The sequence below is a fragment of the Natator depressus genome, chromosome 11, assembly GCF_965152275.1.
Source record: "Natator depressus isolate rNatDep1 chromosome 11, rNatDep2.hap1, whole genome shotgun sequence".
NCBI lineage: Eukaryota > Metazoa > Chordata > Testudines > Cheloniidae > Natator > Natator depressus.
This window is the reverse complement of record NC_134244.1, coordinates 23110847-23136808: the sequence shown is the minus strand read 5'-3', so window position 1 is coordinate 23136808 and position 25962 is coordinate 23110847. Positions and strand designations below refer to the sequence as shown.

Below are 25962 nucleotides of genomic sequence, written 5' to 3'. Positions count from 1 at the left end.
CCCTCATACTTAAACACCAGTCTGATTTGACGAATGTTTCATGCAACCACATTTCAAACTGTGTTCACTGTATGTATTCTCTGTAGTACTTGTGTTAGCATGTGATTGCCCACCCTAGCAACATGGTATTATTTCTTCTCCCTGACTGGGTATGTGCTGCTGTAATAAATGAGCAGGTTCTGGCTAAGTCACCGGATGTTTGATTCTCTCTGGGAGAGAGCGGGACTAGTTGGTGGAGTTTTTAAAACATTTAAACTCCCCCACCCCCCTGCTTTATCAGCCACTTGAATCAGGCCTCATCAGAGATATCACTTCTGGAAAAATTAGGCTGCTGTAATGTTTTATTGATTTAAAATTAATTTCTCCTATCACTCTTGCACAAAGTGACTGAGGTTGACACATGCCTACATGGTCCCAGCTACTAAAGGCATTGCCTTACCTTGTTTGTTTAACTGCCATTTTACTAGGTCTGTAGCCAAGGGGACTGGCACAGTCCTTGCTGTGAAGGCTGCAGTCACATATCCTCTCACAGCTGGTGTACATGAATGCAGCCCAGATTGTGCTCTCATTCATGCCAGAAACCAAAGTGGTCTGGGGTAATAAGGAAACACAAATGTAGCACCTTTCCCTCCTAACCTCAGGCACTGCACTTAGCACAACTCGGCTAGACCAAAGGATCATGAGTGTTTAATTTACTGGGCTTCAATTTTCAGTGACCCATCATCATTCACCCCAGTAAATATCAAATTAGTAATTTCGGTGTAGATGCAAATATGCATTCCAATGTCTGATCCCCAAGACAGCTTCCGTGTCAGAATTTTGGCCAGAGGCTGAGGAACAACATAGTCACCTTCTTCTCTGTTGCTAAGCAGTGTCCCATATACAACAGTATTTCACGTATAGTGTGCTGGGACTGGAACGGCAGGATCTCCTATATGGCAGGGAGGTATACAGACAGAAGAGAAGGACACAGCATGGGAGATCAACCAACACCTCTCATCTATGTCATTTTTTTCTCTCATAGCAAGTTCCTTTTTCCTTTCCTTTCAGATCCTCTTCTCCTTATCAAGGGCTCCTTCATCTTCTTCTTAATCAGGCTGTGTGTGAATGTGCAGAAGTCTCCAAGAAAGGTTCAATTTTGCAATTATAGGATTCTGAAGGTGTGGCTGTATTAGCTGCTTTCCCTCAAGCCATTATTCCTCCTAACACGAACGTTGCTCCCTCAGGGTGGAAGCTGCACCCATTGCTGACAATGAGGAGAAACAGCTTTCTCCATCAGAGCCTCCAAGTAATTGCACAGGGCTGAAGTATCCAACCTGCCCTCATCAGAACTTCAGTTCACTTGTCTTTCACAGGAATCTCATCACAGGTGATAAGTGTTTCCTCATCCTTTTTTGTTTCTCTTTCCCTCCAAAATGGACTACCTCAAACTTCTCTCCTTCTTTCCTCCTCCATTCTCTCCCTCTCTGAACTCCCTCCTCCACTACTAACCCCACAGATGAAATTCTTAGTGGGTTGATTCATTGCTTCCTTTGCCCCCTCCCAAATTTTTTCTTAATCACATATCAAATTTAGGCTACAAAACCAAAATCCATTTGCTATGACTGTTTGTATGGACAGCATTTCACTCTGCTGAATATTTGCGAAAAGTGAGTACAACAGGTGTGCAATATGCAATCTGGTTTTAAATTCACTGCAACATTTGCAACTATTCTTCTTGATATTCGCTTAGCTCTTATACTGTGTAACACCAATGGAGAATCACTGGCGCACCAGGACTGAATCTGGCTGTAAATTAGAAACGCACTTTTTTTCAAATGAAATTGAGACACACTTTTCATATGGGTATTTTTGGACCAAATGACATTCCTTCTAAAGAGCCAGTGGCTGTTTCCTCTCCTCCACAGATATGGAATGCTGTAAGTACAGCAGTTCCATGGAGCGTAGGAGAATGGAAAAAGCATTTAGTTTTACTAATGTATAAAAGTGTAGACAAATTTAATGGATTGTCAGACTGGTTAAAACAAAGATAAAGATAAAGACAGGATTAAAGCTGAATAAGATCCTGTGAATGAATATGCAGTCTAGGGATTTTGGAGACAAGGCATGCTTCAGCATGATCCTTTCTATTAGCACCTACCTACAAGAACCGGTTTCAAAACACTACCCTGGCCTTATGGCACACTGTTATACTCTACCTTTAAAGGGGTTCTCATTGAAAAGATTACCACAGATTGGGGTCCAGTGATTTATTGTCTAAGCAATAAACCATTCATAACAAAGACACCTGTGCAAGCCAGTTGGCTGTAGTCATTCTTGTTTAACATTTAATTATGAATATAATTAGCATGAGTTAAGAGACAGGCCAGGCACGAGCAATAAAATTTCCAATATGCTAAGAAAAAAACAACAACCCCCAAATACAACAACAAAATATGCAAGATACTGGTGAGAATATGTCCCTGCTGTGCAAATGTATAACCCCCCCCCAAAACTATGCTAAATATAATTTCATTTAAAATGTTAGTTGCCTTGATACAGTGCAGCAGAAGATATCTTAAAAGTCTGCCCTATTTTAGAGTTCTGGTTACTGTAAGCACAATTTTTTAGAATTTTTTTTTTGTTCTTCTCATTGTTAAGGCAATTTGTTACCATCAGCCTTTTATATTCAACAAGCATTTTCTGTTAAGTGTCTCAGGAACTTTGCTTTCCTCCCCCTTCTCTTTGAAGTGCAACATAACTCATTACATGATGCCTCAAAAAAAGTTTGAGTAAGGGGCAGCATAAAGTCCACAGAAAAGAAAACAAAGATGCTGGACTGAGATTTTTCTCAAAAATCTTACCTGAGCAATATTTGCAGCATAGCTTTGGGCTAGCCAAAGAAAGGAAGTAGCAAAATACTGCGAAAGATCTCTTTTTAGAGGTGGATTTTCATGCTCAAAAGAAAAAAACCAAAACAAACAAACATCTAGAGCCAGCTTTAGTTTTAGACGAGTATTTTGCAAGCTTACTGCTTATGATGACTCTGTGCAATAGATATCAATCCTGATTTGCAGCGCCTTTTTTCATTTCTTACCAAACATATATGTGGTCCTGCAAGCACTCTGTGTGCAAGAAAGGAAAAAAATTACCTGTGAATTTTCATTCTACCATTTGTTATCTTTTAACCAGTTATTGAGCCGTGAGAGGACCTTCCCTCTTATTCCATGACTGCTTAGTTTGGTTAGTAGCCTATGGTGAGCGACCTTGTCAAAGGCTTTCTGCAAGTCCAAATACATTATATCAACTGGATCACCCTTGTCCCAGGAGTGCCAGAAGGTCCCTAAAAGTAGGGTGGCTACTGGTGCCCAAACTGTGGCCTCGCCCTCACACTGCCCCTTGCTCTGAGGCCCTGCTCCCGTGCTGCCTCTTTCCCCCAAGACCCTGCCACCTGCTTGCTCCTGTCCGCACCCTCCCCCCATTGCTTGCCCTTATAGCTGGTAAAAAGGGGGAGGACCATGGTCCTCTGAGGACCTACTCCCCCCATTCTGGTACTCCGGCCTTGTCCAAATGCTTGTTGACACTTTCAAATAATTCCAATAGATTGGTGAGACATGATTTCCCTTTACAAAAGCCACGTTGAGTCTTCCCTAACATATCATGTTTTTCTATATATCTGATAATATTGTTCTTTACTATAGTTTCCCTGGTACTAAATTCAGGCTTACCAGCTTGTGATTGCCAGGATCACCTCTGGAGCTTTTTTTCGGCATTACATTAGCTACCCTCCAGTTATCTGGTACAGAGGCTGATTTAAGCGATAGATTACATATCACAGGTAGTAGTTCTGCAGTTTCACATTTGAGTTCTTTCGGAACTCTCTGAATGTCTCCCTGACGACAATAATACCCACTTCGTGACCTCCTGTTGGAACCCTAGAGGCAAGAAGGGGATAAGTGGGAGGTCTATCTTCTAGGGAAAGGGAGCTGAACAATTTCATTCCCATGCTACCTGGATCTGAGCAGAGGAAAGACCATTGTACAGAATGAGGAGTGAGCTGCAGCCACTGGACACGAATGGCTCATTAGTATCAGAAACGTTGCAGGAGCTGGCATCTTTCATGCAAGCTTAGGGTTTGCATACAAAACAGCTTGTGGGAAGGAGGTATGCTCTGCGGGCTTCTTAACCATCTCTGCACAGCCGTTGCCTTCCTCTTGGTTGCTACAGGGGACCTTGCCTTCCCCTGAGAATAATAGGGATCTCATGCTTAGGGGAGAGGTAGAGGGGCTTTGCAAAAACTTACCCCCTTAGATGCTACTGGTTCTGGCTTGATCTAAGTGAAGGAGCTTCCATGTGGCCTGGTTTCTGTCTGCCATTTCAGAGGGGTAAGGGGAGGAAAGGTGCTGTCCCTCTACCCTTCTCAGAAAGCCAAAAGATTTTTTTTTTTTTAGTTTAACAGTTTTGAGAAGAAAACTTCAAAGCCAACATAAAAGCCACTGAGAGGCATTTAGTTAATACTCTTTTAAAAATCTTGTGCAAGCTCTACTTCAAAGGGGACCCCTGAAGTCTGCCATGTGTGCCATTTGGAGGCAGATAATTCTGGAGAGCTCATCTTGAGGGGCAATCCTACACCCAGACTCAGAGCAAAGATCTGGTCTGTGTCTAGTTGCCATGGAGACGGGGAACACCCATTTTGAAGGCAGTCTGACATGGAGGGGACAGAGAACACATTATTGTCACTGGTACCTTACCCAGATTTTGAAACAAGTCTCAAGTCCCAGTGGAAAAAAAAAAACACTTTAACCCTCAGCACTACACTATATCTAGGGTGAAATCATGGCCCCATTGAAGTAAATGACAAAACTCCCACTGACTTCACTGAAGCTAGGATTTCACCCTTGCTGTTGTAAGACCAAAAGCAATGTTAAAGTATTGTGTACTTTTGCAAACAATGTAATTCATTTATTTTTCATTCTGGTAATATAGCTTGCTTCTGTATTGTATTTTTTCTGTGTTTTAAAAGAACTGTGCCCACATATCTATTCAGGGAACACCATCACAGGGCCTAACAACATCAGCCACACTATCAGAGGCTCGTTCACCTGCACATCCACCAATGTGATATATGCCATCATGTGCCAGCAATGCCCCTCTGCCATGTACATTGGTCAAACTGGACAGTCTCTATGTAAAAGAATAAATGGACACAAATCAGATGTTAAGAATTATAACATTCATAAACCAGTCGGAGAACACTTCAATCTCTCTGGTCACGCAATCACAGACATGAGGGTCGCTATCTTAAAGCAAAAAAACTTCAAATCCAGACTCCAGCGAGAAACTGCTGAATTGGAATTCATTTGCAAATTGGATACTATTAATTTGGGCTTGAATAGAGATTGGGAGTGGCTAAGTCATTATGCAAGGTAGCCTATCTCCCCTTGTTTTTTTCCTACAAACCCCCCCCCCCCCCCAGATGTTCTGGTTAAACTTGGATTATTGCTGTGCACATTGTAAGATGAGCTATTGCCAGCAGGAGAGTGAGTTTGTGTGTGTGGTTTTTGGAGGGGGGTGTGTGTGTGTTGGGAAAGAGGGGGGGGGTGGTGAGAAAACCTGGATTAGTGCTGGAAATGACCCACCTTGATTATCATGCGCATTATAAAGAGAGGTTTCAAAGAGGGATGGGCTATTACCAGCAGGAGAGTGAGTTTGTATGTGTGTCTGTGGGGGGGGGGGAAGGGTGAGAAAACCTGGATTTGTGCTGGAAATGGCCCTCCTTGATGATCAATTTAGATAAGCTGTTACGAGCAGGACAGTGGGGTGGGAGGAAGTTTTGTTTCATGGTCTGTGTGTGTATATAATGTCTTCTGCAGTTTCCACAATATGCTATGCATCCGATGAAGTGAGCTGTAGCTCACGAAAGCTCATGCTCAAATAAACTGGTTAGTCTCTAAGGTGCCACAAGTACTCCTTTTCTTTTTTCTTTTTACGAATACAGACTAACACGGCTGTTACTCTGAAACCTGTCATGACTTTATGGACTTTGAGATTGTCACATAGGACCAAGGGACATCAATTTTCCATCTGGCCAAAACAGTACTAAACTAAAATCTAACTTCCTTTATTAACTAAAAGAGTTGGCAGTAATATATCATGTTCAAAATCCTAAGCATCGATCTTCTTAAATTTTCATATATAATAGGACTATGCCAAACACTGTAGGGTCAATAGTAATGACATTCCTAATTCCACTTAGCTTGCACAAAAAGACACTCACAGATATGAGGTGGTGTCTTATTACTGGTTAATTGACAGGACATGTGTGAAGTCATTTGAAGAGAGTGTTAATGGTCCATAGGAGCAACCAAGGCCAAAGGGGGAAAACACACTAAGGGACTGTAGGTGGGAAGCCCATAGCAATAGGAAATTACAATTTCATTCAGAAAATTGTTTGGAATAGGAAGAGCAGATCAAAATTCCATAGTCATCCAGAGATACTTAAAATACCATCTAGCCGGTGTCTGGATTAATTCTGCTTTCCAAAAAAGCAGAATGCTATTTAAATTTCCAGGTGAATCTGATGCAAAGCTCTCTGTCACTTCTCTCCATGAAATGCATCACAATCCTGGACTCACATAAAAGGAAGAAATAGCTTCTGAGAACCTGGCAGATTTTTGTGCTTATTGGGTTGGCCCACTTCATAGCTGAGACTCTGAAAGTCTGAAACCTTAGTACATCTGAGATGGCATTAGTTACAGAGCTATCCTTTTTATTATGCATATTTCAAATTTAAAGCTGTAACATGGTTGTGGCTCAAGACCACAACTATTCTTTGTAATGAAATTAAAGCAGACTTGAAAATAAGAACAGATGAAGAGAGAAGAATGAAAAATGCTGAAGATGCAGAAGGACTGAAAACAAGAAAAAGTAAATAAAAATTTGATTTGATGTCATCAAGAATTAATAAAAACATAATAGGTAACTAGATGGAAATATTTTGAAGAAAAGCTAGACAAAGATTAAATAGATTGTGACATTGGCACAAATGTTCTTTTTAAAGGCTTTGACAACTAAAACTATTTTATTTTAATAAAAAAGAGCTGTGATATGATTCTTAAAAATAACTCAGATCTATGATACTTTTACGTTCTCCATTACCGAAGTATCTGAGTGCATCATAATATTTAACACACGTCTCTTCACAACACCTCTATGAGGTGGGGAAGTTATTTTCCTCCTTTTACAGCTGGGGAGCAGATGCACAGAGAGACTACAGGCTAGATCCACAAAGAGATTTAGGTTCCTAGTTGCCACTGTAGGAGTCCAAATCCAAAATTTAAATCTTCAAAACCTCTGCTCAGCTCTGCCTAAATTCTCAAGGTGCTTACATTTCTGCCAGTGGGTATGCAAATAGCCATCTAAGACCTGACATTACTGAGCTGTTTGGTGCATAAGTCTGGCTGGATTCACTAGCTGGATGTTCTCCCTCCTATCTCATTTGCAGTGCCTCATCTGGCAGGTAGGGTCAGAGCATGCCTAACCAACACAAAGCAAAGAGGTGGTGGTGCTCTCTTCTGTCTCAGGACCCAAAACATTCACCCAGGATGCAGGTTTAAATCCTCCCTCTGCCTAATTGGAGGAGGACTGTTTGAAACTGAGCCTCCCACCTCTCAGTGGGTGGGATACAGGGTGTGTCTCTCAATCTCTCCTGTTGAAGCTGTGACATTTTGTATGAAATATTTAAATAGCTGTTGGAGCAGAGATTGGAACTGAGGTCTTCCAGGCAAGTGCACTAACCTCTAGGTTATAGATTCATTCTTTCCTTCTGGCCCACAGAGCTTGCACTCAGGTCTACTAAGTTCTAAGCTAGTGGCCTACTCACTGGACTATCCTCCCCCACATAGATACTGATTAAACTACACAGCTACACTTCGACACGTTAATGTCCATGCAGCTTTTCGCCTCTCATAAGGATCTGAGTATAGTATTCTTCACCTGAAATGATACCAGGCAGTAGGCGTGATAACAAATATTTCTAGATTTGAACTCATTCTTTTGGGCTATACAATGAAGGTGAATCATTATGCCACATGACCAAAGGGAAAGGACAAAATACACTTTTCTATGTCTTCTCCCTTATACTTTTACACAGGGCAAGTTAACTACCCATTAAAAATCTGTGTGCTGCTAGCAAATAGCTTAACCCTAGTGGATTTCTTTTACACTGTCAGTGGCTAGAGTGGAATGGCAGAAGGCAATACAAATTAGATTCAGTGACAGAGGTGATTAAACATTCAGACTTTGGTCCAGATTCTGTCATCCCTGCTCATGGTAAGCAGAATTTTATGTTGCAACAATCTTATTAAAATCTATGGGGCTACTCAGGGATTAAGGTGCTACTTAATGTAAATGTGGCAGAACCTAACCTTATATTAGCATTGTTGTACTTACATCACAGATATACATGTGTACCCATAGTGACATGCTTGTGATGTGTAGGCGGAGTTCCAGAAATATTTGTGTATCTAATGCCCAGGACCTGATACGGTAGAGTATTCATTGGCTGAGGCCTTGTGATCTTCCACTCCTTACTGTTTGTAAATCTTCAAATATACTTCATAAGGGTAGTGATTACCCACATTCACCAGGGCAAGCAACACTGTATGATTTCCCTGAATTAACTTCTAATGTTATGGCCATATCAAAGTTTGTTTATAAGGGGGAATGGAATGTTGAGAGATGATTCAAGCAATCTGACTGACTAATACACAGTGTAGTAATTTTCTGGAGCTATCTACATACCAACTGAAGTCAAATGAAACTACATCATCCAGGGGGGAAAAATATCCATAGGCTTACTGTGTAAGTTACTTTTCATTTAATGCTTAAAATAGCATTAGCATAAGGATAGCATGAAAGTTCCTGGGAATTAACTTCTCCTACCTAGCAGGCTAAATCCTCAGGAAATGCCCTGCTTCTTGATTATTCCCAACTATTACAAATAGCAGGATTTTGGACTACTTCATCTTCCTCACCAAATACATGGAGCTAATTAGTGCTCAGTGCAGAACCCAATGTTTGACAGTGGGGTGGGGTAGCTCTAAGTTACCTTTTGTCCTTTAATCCTAGGATCGTCTTGTCCTCTTCTGTAACTTAGGGCATGTCTTCACTAGCAATGTTAAAGCACTGCCACGGCAGCGCATTAACGTGGCTGTGTAGTCACGGCACCAGTGCTGGGAGAGAGCTCTCCCAGTGCTCTAACCCCCCCCCCCCCCATGAGAGGAATAGCTACCAGCGCTGGGACGTGCACTGTCTACACTGCCACGTTACAGCGCTGAAACTTGCAGCGCTCAGGGGTGTGTTTTTTCACACCCCTGAGCGAGAAAGTTGCAGCGCTGTAAGGTGGCAGTGTAGACAAGGCCACAGTAAGGGCCCATTATGGCTGCTCTGCTGGTCCAGGATCACCAGAGTGTGCTGTGCTTTGGAAATACCCCCTGATGGAAAACTAGGCATCAGTGACATAGACCCAGCTAGCTCATCTTTACACCACCCAGGGGACTCATCTACAGCAGGGGAATCCCACAATACTCACTTAAGGCAGCTTTCTATCTGCTTAGTGTTTACTGAGCAATGCAAACTAGCCAGACGGGGCAGTGTCAAGGGTTTGGTCTCACCTCGTTCTCACTAAAGTCAATGAGAGTTTTGTAATTGATTTCAGTGGTATCATGAAAGGGCACCTATATTATCAAATGGATTATTAAAAGAACAACAAAAAACAACACCCCTCCATTCACACCTGACTCTAAGTCTAAAAACAATAAAAAGGTCCCATGCAGGTTGTTTTGTAAATAGTTAAGGTGATTTCTAGCTAATCGAAAGCATATGAAGGGACAGATACTATGGTTGTAGGGGCCAGATATATAGATTGATTGAATAGATCTGATAGATTATATTAGATGGATGGATTAGCTAGAAATCATCCCGAGGTGTAACAAAGGAAGCAGTAAGGACCAAGGATTACAAATAATAGCAAATAATGTTTTTATCAGACTGCTAGTATTTTATTCTTAGAAATAAAATGTCTTAAAACCCCTTCATAAACGTCTGTTCATTTGTCTATCAATGGGTATAACAGCTTTCAGAATCAGAACAAGAATTAATAATAGTTAAAAGAGCAGAAACATTAATTTATCATACATAAATATTATTGCATTAGTAAACAGACATGCCAAACCCATGGAAAAAAATGCAGAAATTGGGCTTGTTTTTGGCTTAATTGGTTTGTGAGTTGCTTGTTGGCTAGTTTTTGGCTTGTAGCTTGTTTGGCTTGTAGCTTGTTGCTTCTTTTTTTTTTATCGGCTCCCAACAAGCAGCGGCAATGGAGGGAGAGAGTCAGGAGTGTACAGCGGGCCCACCACAGTCCCACACTGCATTCCGGTGGATCTAGTCATGTAGAGCATTGGGGTTCTTAGAGATTGGCTTGATTTGGCCTTGTTTTAAAATGGGATTAGCTTGATTTTTGTGAAAGTCGGGGTGCTTATTTACCCGCGTGAAAGTTGGCAACTGTGCTAGTAGGGTGTGTGTGTGTGACAAGCTTTCAAATATTAATGCACAGATTTATTACTAGTTACCTGTTATTTTTATCAATAAGAGATGGCAAAAATGAGCCACTGGAATATTTCACATGTAAAGGCTAACACAAAGGGTGAGATCATAAGATAACGTGAAGGATGAGATCATGGAATCATGATAATGTGCTTCGGAATGTGATTTTGTTTTCTTCTGGCTCAGCTAAAGCACAAGCACAAAGGACTGAAAGGGGTAGTGATAAGGGTGAAGAAAGCCTGATTTAGCCCCAAAAGAGCAGTATTATGAGGGGGAGTCTGCACATCAGAAAGAAAAAGAGATTAAATGCAGAGAATATGTATTAAATACTTGATTGCGGCATAAAGTAAATGGGATGTGAAGCAAAATGCACATCAGGTAGTGCCCCATGTATCTACTATATCCTCTTGAAGCACCAAAGATCCAACACTTCAAGAGGACATAGCAGGTAGATGGGGCACCACTTGAAGTGCATATTGGAACATCAGTACTGCAAAGGAACTTCTCTTCATTCCAATGCAGCACAGAAACTGAAGCTGAACACAATAAGGAAATGGGTATACTTTATTTTTTTCCTCTTTGAGCATTACAGAGACTGTGAGATGTGACTGGATCAAACCCCAGAAGACAATCTTTAGTCCTATTTTTCTTGTGCTCTGACAGAAGATGATGGGGGGCCATGGATTGAGCCTCTGAAAGTGAACTTTTACATGATGCATTTTCTTTGCATTGTATATTTAACTACAGGATATCTTTAAGTAGCCGAGAGGGGAAGAGAAGGATTTTGAGAGATTTATTCAACTTCATTATATCTGATGCTAGTCATGAAGAGCTTTAGTTGAACCTAAACACTCTTATGAACATAAAATCAAATTAAACAGCACATTAAGGTTTCCATATTCTCTGACGGATGTGCGCGCGCGCACAACTCTCATTAACGGTAATGGCAGTTATGCGTGAGCGTCATTTGGAGAACAGATCCCTAAGTGCTGTATTGTTTTTCCTGGAGATTTTTCTTTATTGGGCTTTATTTAAGCTCCTGTTAGGCTTGCAAGCTTTTTTTAAAGGGAAAGAAAGAAAGAAAGAAAGAAAGAAAGAAAGAAAGAAAGAAAGAAAGAAAGAAAGAAAGAAAGAAAGAAAGAACGCCCCAACTCAGATTGTTTAGCAGGCAATTTCCCCCCCAAGCTATCGCAGTCTACAAAGTGAACTCTAAGATATTAAATTTAGAGAAGTGTTGGTAGAATACAACCCCCAGCTCTATGTACCAGAAGTTGCTTTGTGTTTTGAAAATACTGGTTCTGCTTGCAATTTTAAACAAAATTAATAAGAGGTATGAAAAATAAAATATCACAAATATTGTTGCATTATACATATGGTCATTGTAAGACACAGTGACCTTGTGCAATGTGAGATATGCATCTCATTCTGGATACATACTGCTGAACTTTCCCCTCAAAACATGAGTAGATGCTCTTGTAATTCACAAATATTAGTCCTGTACTAAAGTACTATGGTTGGAGGTACACAAATTATCAGCCTAGAATGTCTCCAGTGAAATGAGACAAAATATGAGCATTCTATTCCTTTCCTCAATCTCTCTTACCCGCTTAAGATAAATTGCATATTTAAAATTTGTACACAGACAATATAGTAATTTTTCCAGTTTGATAATAAAATATTTTAAGATATAAAAGACAATCAAAACCAATAAAAGGACAGGATCAGGGTTAATGGAAGGTAAATCATGTCAGAGATGCCTCTGTACTTCCTTCCTTTTTTTTTTTTGATTATTTTTAACTGATAGGCTATTTCACTAGCTGCTACTGTATGTGATGTACTTACTTATTGCCTCCAAAAACTGTTCAAAGAAGCAGTATGGGAACAGTGGCTCAGGCAGCTCTCTGAAAAACATCTTGAGTGCTCCGGTGACAACGTGGATGTCCTCCCACTGGCTGTCATCCAAATTCAGCTTCTCTTCTGGGAAAACACGAGGAGAAATGGAACAACTGGTTTTAATGAAACAATTACAAGACACTAATTATTATGTTAATGTTTGCCTACTATCATCAGCAACCGTTAACAGCCTTCTGCACCTAGAGGTTTGGTGCTGTGCATGTGTGTGTGTGCGTGTGTGTGTTTTTTTTGGTAGGAAGAGCACATTTTGAATGGAATACCATCTGTAGGAATGCAGCTGACAAAAAAACAAGAGACACAAAGAGACAGTACCATTGACACAGTATGTCAGATACATTTATTCCCATAATGCTTCAGTATGAAAATTAGCATCACAGCTCAACATGATTCAAAGCTATTTGGTTTTGAGGCCGAGGGGCTAAGAGTTGCCAATGATGGCCGGCTCAAGGGACCGGCCTAAAGGCCTTGCTGAGCCAACAGGAGACATATGCTAAACATGGCAATAGAAAATGAGTTATTGCTTTACATGTGTTAGCCTTGCTATGTACAAGGGAATAATGGGTAACACTTTTCTCCTTTTTTGCCTGAATGCAATGTCAGCAAGGAATAGAGTACTGTGAGAGAAAGGATATTAATTCCTTCTCACTGCTTCAAAAATATTTTGTTTGGTTTTCATCTCTGGGAGGAATATTTGCCCAGCAACAATATTAGACAGACCCCTGTTGGACTACCTAGGCTATGCAAAGCTGTCAAAAATGATAACACACTAAAGACAAACCACAAGTGCTTACAAAACTGTTTTTGCAAACAACAAAAATGTTTTCTTTTGAAGCTTGACTGAGCTGAGGAATTTAAATATAAAAGAAACTAAATGCTAAAATAAAGTTTCTAATAAAAACAAAGAAAGTTTGGGTGATTATTATTCTATTTTTGTCTTCTTGTTATAGAAGTCTGGTGTTATTAGAACACAATAAACAATGGAATCATAATCCATATAAAACTCTGTGAAAGTGTAAATACCCCTTACAATTAAAAGGACACATATTCTCTGGAAGTTCTGCTACCCCAAAAATGGATTTAGCTTTTTAAATGTGTGGTGTGACTTTAACATTTAGACAAGTTTTAGTCTGTGTTCAGATCAAGAGACAATCATGAAAACGATCAAACAAAATCAAAACAACATAATCCTGGCAAGCTATACCAAAGCTCATTGAAATTGGGTGTTTAGCAGTTCAGTTGGACTCAAGTCCATCCTGTTTACCCAACTTTAACATCATTTTTATCATTCCATTCTTTATACAAAATAATGGAAAAACCTGGACACCATTAATTTCAGTTCTTCTAATGGTTTTTCTCTATAGAGAATTTGCTTTTGGGCAGAAGTTCAACTTCAGGATGCACATTTCTTTGTGTTTCTCTATAAATGTTAATAAATGTTTTATGAAATATTGGACTCAGAAGGTGTCCGCAAATAAATAAATTAATGCTCCCATGCCTCAATTTATAGTAATGTGTGTCAATGAAATTGAAACAATGAACTTGTGTTTATCACATGGGTTTTTACTTTCCTTTTCTCTTCTTTTTTTAAAAACTTCAAATTCTTACCTAGACCATAAAAATAATGATTTGATCTGAAATGAATTAGCAGAAGGGACCTTGTTTAGACCACAAGATCATATTTGATTGATTGTATTTCAACAATTAGCCTTTTATTTTGCCACAGACTATTGAAATAGATCGACAGCGTCTTAGCAGGCCAGCTTTAAACAGTCAACTGTTCACAATAGCATCAAAAAGAGAGACCTAATGGGGTTTACTGTCACTTTAAAGAACAGGGTGGGTTTTCACATTGTTGAAATCTGTCAGATATTTTGAAATGTCCCTCTCACTATGGTGCCACACCCCCTGCGTGTCCTTATAATAAAATTGGTTTTACTCCTGATTAAATCATTTTCTCCCTACCCACTACCATACTTCTCATAATGGACCTGTGTGCTCTACAGCTGGTGTTCTTCCCATGGTACCAATTCTTACTTTATCTTTTAAGCACTTTGCTGCTAAGATCTCATGCAGAGTGCTTATGTTTTGTTAAGAGCTTCATTCTTAGAGAAATAGCTTAACACATGTTCTAAAAATGTTGTACAACTTATTGCTTAAAACACATTTAGAAAATGTATAAGTACTGTAGCTCTGCACAGAACTTTAAGTAGAAACCTTAAAAAAACCCTTTGTTTTTACCATGCATTTGTCTTAAATGTCTAATGAGAAATGCTCTGCTTCTACGGCTTTACGGAGACTTATCTCCCCAGATTTTTGCACCATTTCCAGCTCTTCAAGGAAACGTTTCAGAGTAACAGCCGTGCTAGTCTGTATTCGCAAAAAGAAAAGGAGTACTTGTGGCACCTTAGAGACTAACAAATTTATTTGAGCATAAGCTTTTCATGATGCATCTGATGAAGTGAGCTGTAGCTCACGAAAGCTTATGCTCAAATAAATTGGTTAGTCTCTAAGGTGCCACAAGTACTCCTTTTCTTTTTGCGAATACAGACTAACATGGCTGCTACTCTGAAACCTCTGTTAGGAATGTATCCTCTTGAAAGCAAAGGGTGTCACTTTACCCTCTAGCAATAAGAGATTGTTAAAAAAAATATTTGCTAGAAGGGACAAATGTCAAGTAAAAATATTACACAGTAAAAAACAAATTAAAAAGAAAATATCAGTCCATTCAATGTAACCTTTTAATTCTGTTCCTACTGGTTGCAGTCACTCACATACTGTGGTGATGGGGCCCTATTCAGACCTAGAAGATATATACGTTTCAAATGCATTTCAATTTAAACAAAGGGCCCGATCCTACAGAGTTTATTCAGCCACAACTCCTAGTGGAGTCAGTGAGTGTTTTGGATTTGGATTTGGAGAGATTTGGATCCAGAGTACATAAATCTGGTAACTTATTTCCTTGGTAGTGGAGGATGCTTAACACCTCATAGGATCACGCCCTCAAGTTGCTGCTTTTAAAAAGCATTTGATTATTTCCCCACTAATTGCCAGATGATACCATTTTATCTCAGATGCGGACATAAACAAGCTAAGGATCCTCACAAAAATATTATGCTAATAGAAAGCTAAGAATAAGAAGTGACGTAGTGAAAAGAAGAAAGTTAGAGGGGCCCCGTCAAAGCTCTTAGGGGAAAAAATGTTACATTTGTTTAAAATTCATGAAGGGAGTGTGGGCTTTAATGATTTTGTTATTATTTTTAAATCAACGTCTTCAGTAGTATATCATTTCATTTTTTTTCTTGTATTAGTTCCTGTGCAAACAAATATGTGTTCACATGTGGGTGACTGATGTGCACCATAAGGATCTCCTCCTCAAAAAGAAAAAAAAATCCATGGAAAGATCGATTGAAAAATTTAACAAAATAATCAGGATGGTATTAAGACCTACGTTTTAAAGAGGATCATATCCCTTTAGAGGATGTACTTTCTTGCATACGATCTGTCTCTGGAAAAGAGTAGTGATCCTTTGAGCCCTCCTCTCAAGTGTTCTTTATTTTGTGAAGCATCCTTTTTTTTAGACCATTTTACAGGTCATGCTGTCATGCCACATTGCCAGTAAATTCCATAGGGCCATATTAGGCTGTAGTTCATTCTGCAAATTGTCCCATTTATTTCACTGGGATCACTCCCAGAATAAGGGACTGTCCAATGTGAATACAGATATCAGAATCTGGCCCATAGTGTGTGTGTACCCTTCATGAGGGTCTTGTGCCACTGAATCCACCTCATTTAGTCTAATCAGTGCAATAGTTCCAGCACTAACTGGTGATCTGTTATGCGTTAAAACAGAACGGAAAGGAGTATGGATCACAATTTAAAAACAGGGGACCTGGAATTGGTTGAGATAAGAAAGAGAGGGGAGAAAAGTGGAGGACAAAAAGAGCTAGAGAAAACATGGAGAAGGATGAGGAATAGGACAAACAATGGTTAGAAGGGGAAAGGAACAAGTTAGGGAGAAAGAAATTAAAGAGAGGTAAGAAGAAAGGATCAAGGACAAATACATAAGGTGGCAGCGGGAAGTGACAGGGTCAAAGGGGAGGAACAGAGACAGAATGGGAGAAAATTAATGTCTCACAGTTAGGGGTCAGGTCAGTTTCTCATGGTGCACTGGGGATCATTTTTCTACACTGCTGCCATGAAATACTAAGAAAGGTGTGTTGGAGTGTGGACAGACGTTCCTCGGGAACTGGAATATCTTATTCCAAACCATTTCCAAGATAGCATCTCTTTTTATTATGCTAATTGGGGGCATTCAAAATGGCCATTTGTTTATTTTTGTGGGAAACAAAATACCAAAACCACAAAACAACCACTACCACCACTGATACAGTACATTACTGGTTATCTGACTGGCCTGTGGGAAATCTGAAACTTTCGGACAACTGGGCACTTGGATAACTGGAAGTGCTATTAATTAACATAGGGCTACACTGGGGACACACTGTAGATTCAAAAACTAGGATTTTTGGATATCTGGAAATTGGATAACTGGAATTATACTGTATGTAAAGAAAGAACAAGAGCAGAACTTAAGCTCCTGTTCAAAGCTGTTTTCAAAAATATCTTCTCGAAAGAAGGAGCCTACAGCTTGTCATCTTGAAATGGCTCCTTTTGATATTAAATACGTATATTATTTTTATCATTTCCCCTCAGGGAAAGCCTTGCACTGTCACATTTACAAAGGCCCACAGTCCCTCCCTTATCTGGGTGCTGAGGAAATGCAATGCCTTACCCATTCCATGTCATTTGTGGGTTCCTCCCCAGGTGACTAAAAGCCAGGGAAACTGTGGGCCAGCGTGACCCAATAGATATCTTCCAGCTGCGAACTCCAAAATGGAGCCCCAAGACAAAAAAAAGCCCTCTCCCATGGCAACGGGGAAGGGGAGAAAGGACAGTTCTTCAACAAATGGCCTCCCTCTTAATATCCTTTCCACCATTTTTGTGTGGACAGGTTCTTTTGGAGACACTTTTCTGATCACTCACTTAACAGCAGCATAACAAAGGATCTACACAGGACAGCTTAGTCTGGGGTAAGCTGCATGAGATCCCTGGCCACAAAGCAATGCTGTATCACCTGACCATGGACTAGGTGCAAGGCCCTACTATTCCTTTTCACATTGGGTCTGAACATCCTCAGGATTGGTACGATGCTTGTTTTGTTTTAATTTGTGTTAGCTTGATTGACAACATAAATGCATGTTAAAAATGACAAAAACTTGCCCCATTAAAGATGAAGCTGCCTTTGGTAAAACCCCTGTAATGGTGGAATCTCATCAACCCTGTCAGGAATAAGGAAGCAACCAGCTGTCTGCCTTTTTAAAGTGATGACACTGCATTATAAAGTAGTGATGGAAAATATCAAAAGCTTTGGAGTTTCAATTTAAATAAGCATCCAAAAGTTCAGACATTCATCTAAACTAAGACTGAACCTTAGAGCACACTGTATGGAACACCCATCCCCTGCAGACCAACAAAGTTTTCTCCTCCTTTGTGACACTTCTGTCCAACCTGCATGATTCTTTCTCCTCTCCCCTTCTCTAGGCTCAAAGTGGCCTATTGTCTAGATTTGCACAGTCCTATCTTATCTTTCTCTTCCAGGACCTTTCAAGCAGATGAAAGAAGAGGGAAATACCAGTGAAGTGAATCACTGGGTTGTATTGGTAATATGTTCATATATATAGTTTCCGCCCTGGGTGCCCACAGGGGCACAGGAAGGATGTAAAATATTCATGAATAGCTTCTTGCTTAATTTACCAAACTTTATTGTTGACAGATCTTCATGGATCCAATCAGTAAAACAAAAACAGCATTTACTACCCTACTGTGTAAGTCTCCACCAGTTCAAAAGAAGGGCCTCTTAATGGAAAATTGAAGACTTTACAGCATTTGACGTAAATAGATGATATATGGATAAAAGGACAAGCAAATAACCTACGTATGTATCTATGTATTACTAGTTTGCCCTTTATCATGGTGTTTAGGTGCAAATTACTGAGCAACTGTAACTAAAAAGCAAAACATTTTTAGATGTGTGTTAATGGTGTTGTTTATTCCAGTTCTCTGAAATGACAATTCACTGACCTGAGGGCAAGTTGGAACAACCCAGTGCTGCTAACTTAAATCTTAATGTGTGCCAGAAAGAAATAGAATTTCTATACTTGGATACACTGGACCATATTCATCCTCAGAGTAACTTCACAGAAGTCCACCATGGAGTCACACGGGGATGTTCATTGTTTCTGACGACAGAGATCCAATATAGCCAAAAAAAATTACAAGCAGCTCAGAAATAGTACACCATGAAAACATTAAGAGTAGTTCAAAAGTTTTGCGACATGGTCAGCTGGTGATTCCACTACATCAAATATGTTACCACTTTATCAGTTTCTGTAAATAACTGGAAGCATAAAAATATACAGTGACCCGAAATGAAGACTGCAATTGGTATGCAAAAACAAGCTTTATCATTACCGTATTATTCTCTGTCCTTCTTTCCAAATACCATTTTAAGGGTTAGATGTTGGTGTTATTTGTTGCAGCACAACCATTAATGACTTGAAATAATAATTACAGTATTAAATTGCATTATATTTACAAATACTTAAAAAATCAGAAAAATAAACTGAATCCACTATTATATACTGGAAGAATAATCATTTTATATATCAAATATTTGTCTTCAAAAATACAATTAAAGTATATTAAGAATTATCATAAAACATACTACCATAAATCAACCATAAGTAGGATCAGACATCATAACCTACATCCAGTCTGTCAGCTCTATAATCTGAGTATACTAAGCCCACAGGGCAAGATTCTTGCTTCCACCCAGCACCATTGCAGCACCCTTGGGGTCCACAGACAACAGGTTGAGAACCGCTTGGTAAATGCTAACAACAGTCTTCCATACATCCTGGATTGTAGGACACAGGTGACAAATTATTTCTTATATAGGTAGCTTGCTTTTCATTATATATGTTACAATCCGAAGACTTTCTGTGCAGCTTTATTTCTTCTCTTCAGCTAATCATTCTGATTTAATACAGTATAGTATAAATTAGCCAGGGTAAGTATCCCCCTTTCCAGCTTCCAATTCGTTGCCATCTTTTTGGTTTCTGTAATTGTGTAATAAACACAATTGTGGTATAAATTTAGAGTTCATACTCTCACCCTTTTATGTTCAGGTCTTTGATAATTTCTTTAGGTACTTCAGCATAAATGACAATGCTATCAAAAATCAGAGGTGGCTCAAATACGCTACATTGTTCTTATTTAAGGTTTTTTGAGATCTTGCACAAAGAGGGAATGAAGATTGAGGGTGAGACAGTGTCTCTTTGTTCAGCTTGAAAAATATCTCCATATTCTGTGTCATTTTTAAATGGATTGTACTATTAAAGCAGAGTTTTTTGGGGATTCTGACATACAGTTCTTCAATTCCCTCCCTTTTTCACTGCTTCTAACACTGCTTCTATTTCCATCTTGTCAAAGGCCATTTATGGCCTAAAAATCTATACACAATGTTTTGCAATATTTGGCAGACTTATTCAAAATGTAATTCACTGTCTGCTTGTGATCCAAGGGTCATAAAATACTTCACACATAATGTACCCCAAAGGGTAAAAAATTCTTGGGATTAAATTGTAATCATTTGATTAAAGAAAAAAAGGCAAAAGTAATTTTTCTAGCTACACTGTTAGATTTAAATTCAACAAATGGTTTACTGTTTTCCCACAAAAATTGTTACATTTATTCATTACATAAGCAATTTCAATAGGCTAGATGTGAAAACAGGTTTGTTATAAGTATCCTGTTATAACTAGGGGATCACAAATACGTAAAGGAATCAAGAAACACAAGATGTGAAATACTGGATCAGACTACTTGCTCCTTAAGTCCAGTATCCCATCTCTAGATGTCGTTAATTTCTAATGTTTCATAGGAAGACAAAAACCAACCAACCAAATATCCAAGCTACTTGGTGCACATAGTCAATTATATTACTAGGATTAGGCATGGGGAGGAAATTCCTTCCAGATTCCAGAAACAATCTGTTTATTCCTTGATTAATGAGTTTTGATAATCAAAGGAGGTCAAAACAACAAAACAATAAAGATCATAACTTCTTCCATGGGCAATGGATGATCAACATCGAGACAGATTGATACCTGAACTAAAGTTAAGCAATTCCTCTTTTCCAGCTACAGTACTTTAAAGAAAAACCTCACATACGTACTGGTGTATAGAATATTCTACCTATGGATCATTCATTTACTTTGAGCTATTAAGAGAAAATAAAATTAGGTGCTCGATCCTACAAAATTTAACTCACATGAATAGTTCCACTGATTTACATGGGGCTTCTCACATGAGTAAGCATTATTTGTATGAGCAAGTCTTTGCAGGATTCAGACCCAGGTTTGCAGAAAGTCAGGAACATAACTTCATATATGTGAGCTTTATGAAATTGATTTATGCCACAAGCCAACAGGAAAAGCTGTTCTGACACAGTGGCCAGGTATTTGTATATCCCATGTATAAAAGTCAAGGACAGAATCTTTTATTTTGTATAGAATTTATCTTCTGTTCAGTAAAGCCGAAAACAATTCTGTTCATCAGAACTTTATGAAGAGCTGTTACTAGTTTCATAATGTGAATCCATTTGGATTATCTGACCAAAGATAAGACTTCAATGGATTTATAGTATCATTCACCACTTTACCAGTGCCACAAAAGGGAATTACAATTAATTGGATTATGTTGGTCTCCACCCGCTGATAGTAGAAGAGGAAGTCTGAAACTGTAACTATTTCAAACAGACCATATCTCTAATCAACCATGGGATTTGCACTTTAACTTATGAATAAGGCTTAATTTTTATTCTGTACTGTCCTCTGGTTTGGAAGAGGTCATTTTAAGCACTTTATTCAAGTTACTCAAACTAAAAGGAAATTCCCTTCATTATTTTAATTGGCTGTTTATAGCACTTATACCTGACCTTTTCTTTTTATATTATTTAACTGATTTATTTGTAGGGAATTCAGTACTCTTGAAAAATGCAGATCAGACTGCCCAGGAAACCAAAGTCTCTTTGTCCATATAATAGAAATTTCCCTACACTGCCTCATCAACATGCTTCAAACCTTTTTTGAGGTAAAAGGGTAGGTCAGTCTTCCTCCCCACACACTCAGCGCTTGACATCTTTGTTGAGAACGTCACCTAAGGTAACAATTATTTTCAGTTGTGCTACATATAGTAAGGAACTTGACTGAGCCTATTAAACTCATGTCAGATAGGCCACTTATCAGCCACCAGACAGCTACAGTGTTCACTTGATACTGTTCTGGGCTAGATTTAGGGCTTGTCTATATGGGAAAGTTATACTGGTATACACTAAGGTGTTAATTTACATAGCTATAAATATATTGGAATAGCCCCCTGTGTAGACACACTCATTCCGGAATCAGAGTGGCTTTTTCAGTTTACTTTATGTGGCATATAAACTATACTGAAAAAAGGCCATTTTTATTTCAGAATAAGAATGTCCGCACTGAGAGATATACTGGTTTGACTATACCACTATAACTATATGGGTATAAATGGTAAAACTTTGGGGTGAAGACATACCCCATAACTGATGACTTAGAGGGAACAGGATCTTCTACCCATTATTAGTCTCCTGAATTATCAACTTCCTATCACCTTTTTTTTTTTATGAAGGATACATGTGGATATTTGGTTCACTCTGCTTTGGAAAACTTTTCGTTTATTTAAAGTAAACAAATAACCCCCAGCACTTAACTTATTTTACATTCTTCATTTAAAAAAAACCTTGTTTAACTTGCTTGCATCTAAGGCTTGCCATGAATGGGACTACCTACATGTTTAAGGTTTGATATGTGCTTAAACTTAACTGAATCAGGACATGAGATGATCATTTTACATGCATAAAATAAAACTTTCAAGGGGGAAGACTTTATAACTTCCATGAAAAAATATCCTGTTCACATGCATTGGTAGGTTTTCTAATATTAATAATGAAGTCTAATTATAATAATTATCATCTCGATTTGCTCTGTCTCTTTAATCTGAAAAGGATCTGGCCCTCATTGATGTTATTGATTTTCAAAGTTTATCTTTAAACTACATGTTTTAAAGTTACAGAACAGTGTAAAAGTTTTCAAAATGAGTCTTTCATTTTAATAATTTATTACTGTGCACAATTCAATGGCTAAACCACCACACACACAAATACTCATATGCAATGTGAGAGTCAAATAACCATACTCAGCTGATCAGATGCTCATCAGGTGTAAATTGGCATAGCTCCACCAACTTCATTGGAGCTACACTGATTTCTACCAGCTGAGGGTCTAAAACTGAAATAGATGTAGTCCTTTGTATGATCATGGACATAAATGTGGTGCTGCAGTGGTTATCATTTAAAAAAAATCAACATTTGCCAGCAGTTATTACATTCTGATGTCAGGGATGCCATAGTCATTTCTTGATCTAGCCATAGGGTGAGATGGCATATTCAGAGATGAATGTAGAGTAACTGCTTGCAAATGTTGACTTTTTAATGGCACCTACTGTACCCATGTTAAATGAATATTGAGTTCTTGAAAATCATGCCTTAAGGACCAAATTTGTGTTCACATATACATGTGTCTATAGGAAATGTGGAGGAACAAATTACACATGAAGAATCTTTTTACCTCTTTCCCCACAAATCTTTGTGGCATGACTTGCTTGGGCCATGCTTAATAGCAAAAAAGGTTGAGTTAGGGGTAGACAGGACAAAGATGGCATGACATGCTTGAAAACATGGCTCTGCTTACCCTGCCAAAACACCATGTGTTATTCTGTGTGCACCCTTGCTTATTTAACCTTACTTGGAAATAAACTACATGAAGGGCACATGAAAGTACATCAATAAGTTTTACAGTTCCTCTTTGGCAAAGAACTAATCCAATGAAATGAAGATGATTAATGCCGCGTGATTAATTTTCCTTCAGTTTTCTACACATTCCTTATAGTTTCAAGTGAAAATAGGAGACATGGCCCTTTGTGTGGTTGGGAGTAGTTATTAAAGTCATGCCTTTCCCCGCAACCTTACACATATAGAAATGTTCATCATGTTCTAAGACAGGAACTGCATGTTCATTCATGCTACTTTAACTGTGTATGTTTGCATCCATATTTTTGGTTTACACAGTTCTTCCCCTAATATTTTAGTTCCTCTTGTTACAATTATAATTCCTGGCATGATGGGGGGAAAAAAAACAGAAGGGTGAGACTATTCAAAAACTTTGGACACATTTTACTAGCTGTTTTTCCTAAAATTAATTTTGGGAACAGATGAGCATAACTTGATAATTTAAGTATAAAGTAGAATTTTTTCATACCTGTAGTGTATTGATATACCTAGAGATACACGGGTGCCCACACACCCTATTCCCCCAAAAGATATATTAAAATATTCGGTAGCTTACAGAGACATTCAAAAATTCATACTTCCTTTTGGGTACAAAATTATATGAAAAGTTTCAAGGCAGCACACAACAAAGCAATTGACAAGAAAGATAGCATCTGCTTTTCTGTCTATTCAAGCTGAAGTTTTTCATTCTAAATGCAAGCAATGTTTCCTAAGTTAACATAATTAACTCACAACAATCCTGGAACATCATAATATAAGATACAGATGGAAACTCAAAGCTTTAAAATGTCTTATAACTGGAACAGAATTATCATTTTTAACTGAGCAAATCTGAATAGTAATTAAAACAGGTGTTTTTATTTCAAACACTTTTGCACACTGTGAAATTACCAGCAGGGTTATTTATGTATTAGTCTACTATGAAGCATACCTTTCTTAAAAAATGAGATGTGTGATAACAACAAAGTTATGAGATAAAAAGAATGACACTCAATGCTGCTTCCTGAAACAATAAAAGACCAGTAGTTCAATTAGTTAGTAATTTCCATGTGACTACTTGACAGATTCTACTAATTGTTAAGCTCTCACTAACTATTGCTTTACATAATTAATTATATTCAAACACAAACAACAAAGACATGTGGGCTAGCTGCCCTTTTGACAATGTTTGTAACAAACTGATTTGCTTTCCAAAAATATTTTTAGAACTAAAAGATATTAATCTTGCATGGAAATACACATTAATATCTTAGCACAGCTCTACATTTTACCATGGTCAGAAAAATATGCAGATTGGTTAACATGATATAATTTCTGCTGCATGCATAATAGCTGAAGTCTTTCTAGTTGAGATCTTTCATATTAATTTAGCATTGCATAAAATTCAGAGTAACAGGTCCAGAGGTCAAGCATCATTCATCATTAGTTGAAGTGACATTTGCAACCTTTCATATAGCAGCTGCTGGGAAGGGGAAAAAAAGGTATTCTTTGGAAGAACGGGGAGTAGAACACAATCCTAGCTCTATCTGTGGAAGGGAAAACAAGGTGCCACTATGTCAGTATGGTAATATGCTTAAATTTAGTGATGTCATTCTTCCATAACCCTAGGAGTCACAAGGCACAAGGCAGCTGCATTCCTGAACTTAGTAGTTCTGGTGGAGATAAGTAATAACTAGAAGTAAATGAATTACGTTAGTGTGGTTGTGAACATAGCTCTGTGCATCTAAATTATGATTTATATCAGGATTCTATCTTGTTTTTGAGAGTTTTCTACTTGTTAACAAGGCAGTCCTTGTTTTCATAGCATCCTCCAGGCACCATAGTTTCTGGGAAGCCAAATAAGATCACTGTTGAAACTGCAAGACAACATTCCAAGACTTTGCAGCAGAACACATTGGCCAAATTAGGACTTCTGAAGACAGTTAACAAACAAATAAAATCTTTTTTCTTTGTGTCATGGCTTGCCTACTATAAAACCTTAAGATCAGAACAGGAAATGTGAGCAATTAAAATGAAAAAGTAATCATCTGCACAAAAAGATAAATATGTATTAAAAGGCTAATACTTCACAGTCCTTTTGATATAACGAGTACATTTTAAGGAAATATATATTTTATATCATAGCAATTTTTATATGAAACATGCAATCTCTTTGGAATTATGCATATTTTTAAATCACAGTCATTAAAACAGCATGCAATACAAAATAGTTAGATTTTGGGGCTTTGTTAATATTTTGTGGTTTTAACTTTGACTTTGTTATTGTACCTGTATTGTATTGTATTTGATTGATTCATGTAATAAATAATCTGTTGTTTTTTAAAGCACTCTTATGTTTAATATCTAGATTATTTTATGGTAAAAACAGATTTGATCAATTTTACAATGAGAAAACTAATAATTTTTAAAAGTCACCTCAAAGAATGAGCAGAATGTTCAAGGACATTGTTATGCATTACAGTTCT

General features: G+C 38.3%; 1 protein-coding gene across 1 annotated transcript in view; it reads right to left on the bottom strand.

Annotated features, from left to right (window-relative positions):
• The window catches only part of ARHGAP15 (Rho GTPase activating protein 15), a 465551-nt gene that overhangs the window by 66346 nt on the left and 373243 nt on the right, over positions 1-25962 (bottom strand). Inside the window, exon 12 of the mRNA XM_074967296.1 lies at positions 12427-12561. Coding sequence (XP_074823397.1) covers positions 12427-12561 — 135 coding nt within the window. The remainder of the gene's footprint in view (positions 1-12426; positions 12562-25962) is intronic.